The sequence below is a fragment of the Podarcis bocagei genome (assembly GCF_964188305.1).
Source record: "Podarcis bocagei genome assembly, chromosome: 2".
Lineage (NCBI taxonomy): Eukaryota > Metazoa > Chordata > Lepidosauria > Squamata > Lacertidae > Podarcis > Podarcis bocagei.
The window spans coordinates 86,975,577-86,986,207 of NC_138126.1; the positions used below are offsets into that span (position 1 = coordinate 86,975,577).

General features: G+C 48.2%; 1 protein-coding gene across 1 annotated transcript; it reads left to right on the forward strand.

The window, feature by feature from the left end:
- On the forward strand, positions 1-7,986 carry LOC308579707 (cartilage intermediate layer protein 1-like; the record flags this gene model as incomplete). The annotated part of the gene is made up of 6 exons (XM_081180642.1): positions 1-110; positions 1,601-1,634; positions 5,094-5,271; positions 5,532-5,629; positions 7,337-7,405; positions 7,907-7,986. Exons 1-6 carry the CDS (start codon positions 90-92, stop codon positions 7,984-7,986), a joined length of 480 nt encoding a protein of 159 aa, XP_081036768.1. The 5' UTR covers positions 1-89.
- Between the last annotated feature and the right edge of the window lie 2,645 nt (positions 7,987-10,631).

Sequence of the window (10,631 nt, forward strand, 5' to 3'; positions counted from 1 at the left end):
TGAGGTGTATAAAAGCTTGTTGTGCATTTCTAGCTGAAGCACTGAAAGCTTGGGCGGACGACAGATAGGGACGTTGCCAGCCAAGAAGTATGGGGAAGTTTCCGAGACTGGTGAGCATTGCTTGCTTGGTAATAGGGAGTAAAACAATCCTCTCGATCTGGTGCTTTAACACAAAATCCATAGTCTGTACCCTTTCCAACTGGTATGGATGGGAAGGTGTAATCAAAGACTCATTACCATTTCTGCAACAGGGTCCCTCCAAATCTCTCTCTCCAGCCACCCAATCAGCATGAAAAGGAAACTTTTTAGTCACTGAAGTCTTCTTGTAAGGTAAAGGTAAAGGTAAAGGTAAAGGGACCCCTGACCATTAGGTCCAGTCGTGGTCGACTCTGGGGTTGCGGCACCCATCTCGCTTTATTAGCCGAGGGAGCCAGCGTACAGCTTCTGGGTCATGTGGCCAGCATGACTAAGCCACTTCTGGCGAACCAGAGCAGCGCACGGAAACGCCGTTTACCTTCCCGCCAGAGCAGTACTTATTTATCTACTTGCATTTTGACGTGCTTTCAAACTGCTAGGTTGGCAGGAGCAGGGACTGAGCAAAGGGAGCTCACCCCGTCACGGGGATTCGAACCGCCGACCTTCTGATCAGCAAGTCCTAGGCTCTGTGGTTTAACCCACAGCGCCACCCATGTCCCTAAGTCTTCTTGTACTTGGTGCTGATTGGAGCCAAATATGAGTGAAAGGAGGTGAGTCAGCTGCTGAGGATTGGCTCCTCAGGTCACTCTGGAGAAGGCGCACAGGAGGAACACCAAGGAGGAATTATTTTGTATGCTCCCATATTAGGCATTTAAAAACACTGGAAACACAATTTTCACAGGAAAGGTGGGCAAGCTATGTTACATACAACAGACTTTAAGGAAAACATGATTTAAGTCTCTTTGAAAGAAGATCTTGGAGCATCCCAAATCATGTGCCCATGTATGTGTGCAGAAGATAGTAGATCTAGATGAAAGGCAAGACATGGAGAACTACACTGTTCTTTGTAGTGCATCTCTAATTATTATTACAGTATGATTGTAAGGTTATTGTATAATCTTAGGAGGAGACATGGCTTTGACTATAATGAAGGGACCATGAACTTCTGAATTTGCTGCCACCTTACTGTGTGGGTAAGGGATGCGGGTGGAGCTGTGGGTTAAACCTAGGACTTGCCGATCAGAAGGTCGACGGTTCGAATCCCCGTGACGGGGTGAGCTCCCGTTGCTCGGTCCCTGCTCCTGCCCACCTAGCAGTTTGGAAGCACGTCAAAGTGCAAGTAGATAAATAGGTACTGCTCTGGCAGGAAGGTAAACGCCGTTTCCGTGCACTGCTCTGGTTCACCAGAAGCGGCTTAGTCATGCTGGCCACATGACCCGGAAGCTGTACACCAGCTCCCTCAGCCAATAAAGTGAGATGAGCGTGCAACCCCAGAGTTGGCCACGACTGGGCCTAATGGTCAGGGGTCCCTTTACCTTTTACTGTGTGGATATGTCAAAATGGTGGCTGGTTGATTCTACCCCTCTTCTTCATTAAATGCATCCTCTCTCTTTCATCCCCTCAGCTTCTCCTGACTGTCCTGGTTCTCCCAGCATGTGGTAAGTGAGTGAATGTTGTCTGTCTTAGAACTTCTCCTGACAACCAGCTTCTGGAACACTCATGCGGATTTTCTTCAACAAAGCTTGTGATTTAGGAGAAACTGGGACCTCTTGGAATGTTGATGCTCTGAACCCTTCCATGTAGGCTTGGGCTGTATAGGTGTGTATAAATAAGTCGTATATCATAAAGACACCATTGTCTCCACTTTGCCTCATTTCCAAAGGGAAACACAGACCATAAGTGCACCTGGAACCCCTAGAATCTCATACTGCTCTCAAGACTGGTGTCGCGTATAACAGCATTCTGGGAACAGTAGTATAGTAGCCATTGTTATAACTGCAGTAAAGTAAAATGGGTATGTTTAACTGTTACATGACACCCCAGTCTCTGAATGGTGATGTCAGGCGTCAGGGAATCAAATCCCCCCAAGGCAGGATGCCAGGAATAGATAGACCAGGAAAGTTCTTAGCAATGTCTTTTATTCACTATTCACAGAGAGAGGCTTAGAAATGCAACTTCTTGGAGTAATGGCCTTGCTCCGAGTAATCTCCACCCCGCCTTCTCTCATCAATCATTAACAGCACCACCCACCTTACGGTGGCCGCTTAGGGCCATTTGCCTCCGAGCTCTTTGCTCTCCTACTTTCAATGCTCTCTGGGTTTTGGGAGAAGGGGGGTCTGGAATACGTTTCTGAGCACAATTCAAAATGTTGGTGCTGGCCTTTAAAGCCCTAAACGGCCTCGGTCCGCTATACCTGCAAGAGCGTCTCCACCCCCATCGTTCTGCCCGGACATTGAGGTCCAGTGCCGAGGGCCTTCTGGTGGTTCCCCATGTTTAATAGGTTATTGTATTTTAATATTCTGTTGGAAGCCGCCCAGAGTGGCTGGGGAAACCCAGTCAGATGGGAGGGGTATAAATAATAAATTATTTATTATTATTATTATTATTATTATTATTATTATTATTATTATTATTATTATTATTTCTAGTGATAACATGTCCGGCTCTGCCTCCTGCTCCTCTTCTCCCATTATTTCCCAGCTTTGCCCCTCATCTACCTCTGAGCTGTGACCTCCCACAACCCACTGCTGTCAATCTATACTTTTTTCCTCTACTCTGAAAGGTTCAGGCTGGGGAGGCGGTCTCCACAATTCCTCCTCTGCCCAGTCCCTGACAGGTGAGAGACTCCAGGGGTTCATTCATTTACCCAGTGTTTGGTTTCCTTGGAATGAAGGTCAGCAGAGTGTGTGGTGTCTTTGAGATATATGGTTTTATTTAAACATATATATAACAACCTGAGCACAGGGCGGAAGCAGCGGCGTAGCGTGGGTTGTCAGCACCCGGGGCAAGGCAAGTAATTTGCGCTCCCTAACCCCTAACCTGCCGCCGCTGCCAGCTTCTTCTTGCTGCTGCCTGGGCTGGTCTGGTGTGGTTCTCTCCCGCGCTCAGCGCTGCGCTGGGCGGCTGCTGCACTGTCCCTCCCCCAGATAGTCCCTCGCTCTCTCTCCGCACCGCACGCCTGGCACCCACCCCCTCCACAGTGGGCGGCGACCCAGCGGCTTGGATCGGATTCGCACAGCCAGCACTGCAGTGAGAGAGAGTGAGTGAGCCAGGTAGGGGCAGAGAGCTGCGAGTGCGAGCGCACCCCCCCCCCAGATGTTGCGGCCGGTGTGGCCGGCCCCCCCTGCACCCCCCACGCTATGCCACTGGGCGGAAGTGCTCACAGCATTAACACCCCAAGGGATCTCGTTTCTCCATTAGGTTTCCTAGGGAGCCTCAAGTCCAGCTTAGGTTCAACACATTTCTCTGTGCTACTGCTTCCAGCATCTCTTCTTTAGCTTTCACACACCACAGCTCACAAAACCAGCCCCTCTTAGGCATATTGTTCTTCACATGGGAAGAGGGCCACTCATTTCCTTCTATCGCAAAAGAGCAACTTCTTTAGATATGCTGAATCGTAGCACTTAACTAGCCAGACCAGAGCCATTATCTGGACAATGAAACTGGTTTGGCAGACTTCCTCTTATACATTCTTCGAGGGGACCCAAGATTCCATGACTTCTCCCCAAACTCATAGCAGTATAATATCCCGTAAACACCCAGATGTCGGGCGAAATGCTGGCAAGTGCACACCGGGGGAAAGGGGACTGGAGTCTGACTCGGGAGAGGGGAGCAGTGATTTGTGGGGACTTGTACCAGCCAGGAGGCAGGGGGAGCTTCAGAGCTGGAGGGTGAAGCACAGGATAGGTCAGGATAGGAGGAAGAGGCAGGTCAGGCAAATGAAGGGTCGGGTGCATCCTTGCCCTCTCCTGCACCACTGTCTCCTAAAACAAAGATCAGATTGATGAGGGAAGAGTAGAGGCAGCTTCTACACAGGTACAGTCTCTGGCTATGTGTGTACAGCCCATCAGGGGAAGATACATAAGCTGGTGGAGGGGGCTAGCTGCAAGCACTCCATAGAGCACAGGGAAGAGCTGCCTGGGTCGGCAAACTACGGTGCGCGAGACAGATCTGGCCCAATTGCCCTCAGGCTCTGGCCCACATACGTTCCATAGATTGGTGATTCTGTTTGTTAATTTTTCCCCGTAATTTTTTTCCCAGCGCCACCATTTTTTTGGGCGCGATTTCCCCCCTCCCTCTTGCACACTGCGGCACCTTCTCCCTCCCTCCGCCTGGCTTCTCCCTGCCCTTCTCCCTGCCTTGTGTAGTGGAGGAAGGGGGCTAGGCTGAGCTGGCTGAGTGCGATTTTGGGCAGTGCCTCTCCAGAGCCAGCCAGCCCTTTCAGGCCACTTGTTCCTTTGCCACTGCCAACAGCCTCTGCCGCTCGCAAGGGCAGGCACAGGAGCCGTGGTTGGCAGAGCACAGCGCCGACAGCAACAGCGCAGGTAGGCAGGAGAAGAGGAGGGGAGAGGGGGGGGGAGAGAGAAGCCCCCTCCGCCAAGTGCGTGGTCCAGCCCACCCCAAGGTCTGGGGGACAGTGAACCAGCCCCCTCCCAAAAAAGTTTGGTGACCCCTGCCTTACATTAAAAACTAAAGCTGTAGAAACTACAGAAAAGTGTCCACTTTTGCAAGAAAGAGTTAACCATTTGCTGTGTGCATTCCTTTGGCTGGGGATCATCTGTGAATAAAATCAAAAGATGCTGGGGGGGGGGGGTTGGCCATGCCAGAGCATCTCGGAGAGAAGGGGAGGGTGGTAAAATATTAACTTGCTATGCACCTACATCGGTGGTCTGTCATCCGGGAACTGAGCAGACCTCAACCTGTTTGGCTTCACCAAAGTGGTGGCTTTGTGTGCCTTCACACCATACCCTGGGACCACACTTGCATTGTCAGGCACATTTTGTGAATTCAAAGACCACTTTATTATTGTTCCTTATTTCCACTCAAAAAACTTCCCGTTCTCCGAAAGTGTATCCAGAGTAAAGGGCAGTGAATAGTTTCTTTTCGTCTCATCTCAGCTTCAACTTGCACGACTCGTTGGTTTGACCAGGACGACCCTTCAGGAGTGGGTGACTTTGAAACTCTAGCTGACCTGAGGAGGGAATATCCCACGGATGTTTGCCCTAAACCCACTGGAATTGAAGCTCAGACTGTGGAGGGAACCCCAGCGTCCAGCACTGGGCAGATCTTTCATCCGTGAGTGATGCCAGAAATGAAGAACCATGATCATCCTTGTGAGGGGAGGAGAAGTTTAACTCTTTCTCTCATTGCCATGGACCCAAGAAAAATAGATTCTTTGAAGCTGCTCTTTGTATTTCAAAGGAAGGTTCTGATGGATCCCAGGTTCTGTTGGATCCCAGTTTAGTACAGATTATCTCTCTACAACTTTTTCTCTCTTGCTGGTCACAGTTTGGTGAGTCAGAATGCTTCTCTCATTCTCTTTCTCTCCCCACTAGGTTTAACCCTAAAGAAGGATTTGCTTGTGTAAATAAGGAGAAGTATTCCTGCTTGGATTACAAAGTCCGCTTCACCTGTCCCTCAAAATTCTGCTCAGGTGAGTCAACCAGGACATCTTGTGGTGAGATGGGGGAATGATCTTCAACCACTTAAACTGTGTATCTGAAGAAGTGTGCATGCACACCAAAGCTCATACCAAGAACTAACTTAGTTGGTCTTTAAGGTGCTACTGGAAGGAATTTTTTTTATTTTCACTTAAACTATGTCTGTATAACACCAAACCAATTGCTCAAAAGTGAACTGTCTTTCACTTTTATACTATATAAGAGGGGTTGCTGACATGGAACTCACAGTGTGCTCAGAAAAGGTCTTAATAAATATGCCTCCAAAAATCCACAGTGTGGAGGAGAGCTGCTTCCTCTGCCTGCTCACTTTGGCTGCATTTACACAAGAGTTTATTCCATTTCCCTGACATTTCTGCCATTATTAATTTCCGCATTGTACTTGAACTTTCACAAGGCATAAAAACCAGAAACATAGTAGAATATAGCACAAGTTTAGTGCTCATCCCCCCCCCCCACACACAAAGGGCTTCTTCTGGAAGCAAATGATACAGAAATGAGCACTAAAGTGGCTTTTACATCATATGAAACCTCAAATGGAAATTAACAGTTAGGGAAACAGTCTGGAAAATAGAACAAACGTCCATGTGATAGCAGCCTAAGTCCTCAAAACAGACCCCTTTGAAATGAATGGGCCTGTGTTAGTCATCATGACTATTACCTTTAGTGGGTCTACTCTGAGTAGGACTGACATTGGCTACAATGCTCAAAACAGGACATCCACCATCCCACTTCTTCTGAGCTGAAGAGTGCTGCAAAGTGCTTCTCTTGGGGAGCAATCCATTTCACATCTGGAAGCTGACCCGGGGCTGTCAGTTGACTCTTGCTTTGACACTGGAGACAAGATAGCATCCTCCAGTTTGTGGTGAGGGAGAATGGCAGCATCCTTGATCAGCAGGTGCAAGGTAGGCAGGGCAGGACTTAACACCTCTACTCTTCAGCAGAGGGCAATGGTTGGATTTTGCTGCTGTTGCTTCTGCCTGGAGCAAGAGTGGCCTCGCTCCACCCAAAGGCGCCCCAGTCCTCTGTGTTTGTATGTGGAGTCACATTTTCCTCCTGATAAAATATTGCAACCTGAGTGTATGGGGGCAGGGGTGGGAAATATACCAGCCCTGTAATTTTAGGGAACTATTGCCTGTGGTTGTGGAAGAACAAGCGTGCCCGTGTTGCACAACCAAACATTTGCTCCCGTAGTTCCTTTTTCCTTTTCTTCGTGCCCTTGTAATGTGACAAGAAAAGAGCAAAGGTGACAGTCTGTGTGTAACAGGCCTCACAATGCCTCTGTGGTAAAAGAGGACAACCCCCTTTATTCCCCTGCTGAATCCCCCAGTCAAGCAGGACTTGAACCAATAGGGAACATAAGCAGCTGACTGGTACTGAGTCAGACCCTTGGTCCATCTAACTCAATATTGTTTGCACTGGCTGCCAGCAGCTCTCCAGGGTTTCAGACAAGGAGCACCTCCAGTCTTACCTGGAGATGCTGAGGATCGAACCAGGGACCTTTCGTATGCAAGGCAGGTGCCCTGCCACTCAGCTATGCTTGCACAGCTCCTGTAAGGCTGATATCAAAAGATGGCATTGTTGGGCGCTTGCTGAAGCCCACCACACTGCAAGGGCCTCAATCTCCCAGCTGATTCCCCTCTGTGCTGCCACTGCCCATCCACCTGCCCTGCTTGAACCAGCAAGGAGTGATAAGGATGGAGCTAGCAGCACAGAGAGGGGCTTGGAAGGGCCCCTCACAGGTTCAACGGGTAAGTGAATGACCTGGGACACTGTTGAGCAAGTGGGTCCACTCAAAGAGCAGGGTGGCTGGCACTGAGAATGGTGTTTCTGCTTGCCTTTGGAAGAGCTGGGCATGGGCAAAATACAATCCATATTCTAACCTGTATCTATCATATTCTTTCTTGGAAATGCTGCATTTTGATGCATTTCCCCCAAACCAGCTTCCGTACAAATAGAGAAAAAGAACAACAAAGCTACATTTTAGGCCCCTGATATAAACGGAATCAAGGTACGTAACCAAGTGGATTTGTTTGAAGTTCAGGTACAAGTCAGCTTGCAGAAGAGAGGTTGCAAGCAGTTAAGACAGAACGAGGAACTTCTAGAGTCCCATACTATCCTTGAACCTTTATTTCTATGCTGACTTATCTCTCTCTAGCTCTGTTTTTGTTGACTAGGCTGATACATCTTAGGTTGCGTCCTGTTTACAACTTCCTCCTCCTCACACTTACTTCTCTCTATCGGACCTCAAGAGGAGAAGTTCACCTTGGCGTTATCCTCCGAGAACAAAGGAGCAAAGACGGATGCCTTTTTTCTTCTCCAGATGAGCTAGAAAAAAATCTACCTGAGTTACTTCCTTACTATAAATTACTTCGTTATTTTTCTTAGTCTACAATCATCTCCGTGTGTGAGACTGAAACAGGTGGAGTCTGCTCTCCAACCAGATTCACTAGACTTCACTAGTGGAGTCTGCTCTCCAACCAGATTCACTAGCCAGATTCACGGCTCAAGCTTTTCATATAGAATCGCAGAATGGTAGAAGTGGAAGGGACCCAAGGGTCATCTAGTCCAGCCCCCTGCAATGCAGGAACATGCAGATAAACCCTGCGGCCTTCAAAGAGCTCTATCAAGTAAATGGAGTCAAACTTCTAACAGGATTGCCACGGGGGAAATAAACAGGCACCTCAGCAAGCAAGCTCTGTTGCATACAGGTGCCGCGATTGTTGTCACGATCAATATCACCATTCTAAAACGGATTCAGAATCAACAATGTTTCTTTTCTTTTTATTAAAAAAAAAAACAATTTCAACATAACAAATTATCAGTCCAAATAATCAATTACATTGTTTCCACACACACCCCGCCATCCCTCCTAGTGGCGTAGCGTGGGTTGTCAGCACCCGGGGCAAGGCAAGTATTTTGCGCCCCCTAACCCGTGGATTTGCGCCCCCTAACCCGTGGATTTGCGCCCCCTAACCCTAACCCCCAGATGTTGCGCCCGGTGCGGCCGGCCCCCCCTGCACCCCCCACGCTACGCCACTGGATACTGTGTGATGTACTGGTTAGTATTGGACTAGGACATGAGAGACCAGAGTTCAAATCGGCTCAGCCATGAAGCTTATCGGATGACCTTGGGCCAGTCACTGCCTCTTAACCTGATGATCAAATGGTGAAAAGAACAAGGCACACCAGCTAGTGTTCCTTGGAGGAAAGGTGGCATATAAATGTAAAACAATAATGCCAAGCTATTGCAAACAGTGCTGACTGAAGATGAGTTAACATGCAATTACTGAAGCTTTCATTTTCATAAGCAAATGTGTCAGGAAAGAGAATAGATTCAAGGTGAAAGCTATTTCAGCATTTGTTTTGAGACCAAGATGTATAAATCATGCTGCTTTTAAAATATTCACAGCAGAAGCCTAAGGGAGGGGGAGGGGAATATATGGATCTGTGCAACTCACTGGGATAATAAAATTTCTTTTTAAAAGGCTTCACATATCACTCGCGTTACTACTAATGTCAAAGGAAGAGATTAGCAACAAAGAATTTATTATGAAAAACTAAGCAGGCTTGTAACGCACACGCTGTTCTGTGACGTTTTGAAGGTGAACAAAATTAGCAAGGAGAGCTTTACTACTTTGTGAAAGGCATGAAGGCTATTTTTAAAGAAAGATAGCTGAAGGGTAAAAAAAAAAATTGTGAATAGTGGAGGGAAGACTGTTTTACAGCACAAGAGAAAATGTAGAGTTACAGTGCATCACACAATCAGACCTAAAAGTACCCCCAATTTCAAAGGAATAAAAATAACTGAGGAATTTTACAGCTGACACAAAAACTTGCACTGAAAGGTTTTACCACCTATAGGATACAATTACTGTATTTTCCGGCGTATAAGGCGACTGGGCGTATAAGACGACCCCCAACTTTTCCAGTTAAAATATAGAGTTTGGGATATACTCGCCGTATAAGACTACCCCTCTTCCAACGCACACCAAATAAAAATTTAAAAAACCAGTCTCCAGTCCGGCTCAGAAATCCGCTCCAATTCCCAGTGGCCAGGGGCACAGCCGGGTCCGTTTAAACAGAGGAGCAAGCCAGAGGGCTTCCTCTTTGGCTCGCTTCCTCAATCACTAGGAAGTCACTGAACTTCGCCTCAGTTATTGCTTTTGCCGGACCTGCTGAAGCATTTGGGGGGGATTTTTTACTGCTTTTGTTGAGCCACTCTCGTGGAATTTGCTTGGACGTGGAACACTTGTTTCAACCCAGGGTGGCTGGAAAAAAGCCTTTATCGGACGCCCCGATCAATTGGCAGTGGGTGAGTCCATCGCTGTGCGCAGGGAGCAGGGCATTTGAGGGGAGTGCTGTCTCAATTTCCACTCTTGCTTTACAACTTTGCCACCCTTGTGGCGAAGAAGCTTCCAGGTTTCTCCGTTCCCAGCCACCTCCCCCTCAGCTTCCCCTGCCCGAACTGCTCCCTTCGTCGTTGCCCTCGCAGCTTGATAATCAGCTTCCCTCCCCCCCCCAGCTGTTTTCTTCCTTTTGCTTGCCCCTTCGGCTGTGCCCCTTCTGCTGTGCTTAATGCTGTTGTTGGTTCCCGTTCCCTGCCTTTGTTGTGAGCCTTTCCTTTTCTTTTACTTGGGCTGAAGCAGCGAACACGTGTCTAGTTGCTGGGGCAACATGAGGCCGCCATTTTGGACCACGTGGTCTACTACCAGGAGCGGTTAGGGTCGTTCTGTTGCTGGTGATTGGGGGGGGGCTTCTGGGGCCAATTTTCAAGTTTATTTCTGCTTCATCTAGAGAGCTTGGTGTCCTCTGATTTAATTTGCTGTCGTTTTGTCCTTTGGTGGAGAGTTGCTGCAGGAGCTGCTGCTGTAGCCGGGGTATAAGATGACCCCCGACTTTTGAGAAGATTTTCCTGGGTTAAAAAGTAGTCTTATATGCCAGAAAATACAGTACCTGCTGTAGCAAGAAAGCCAT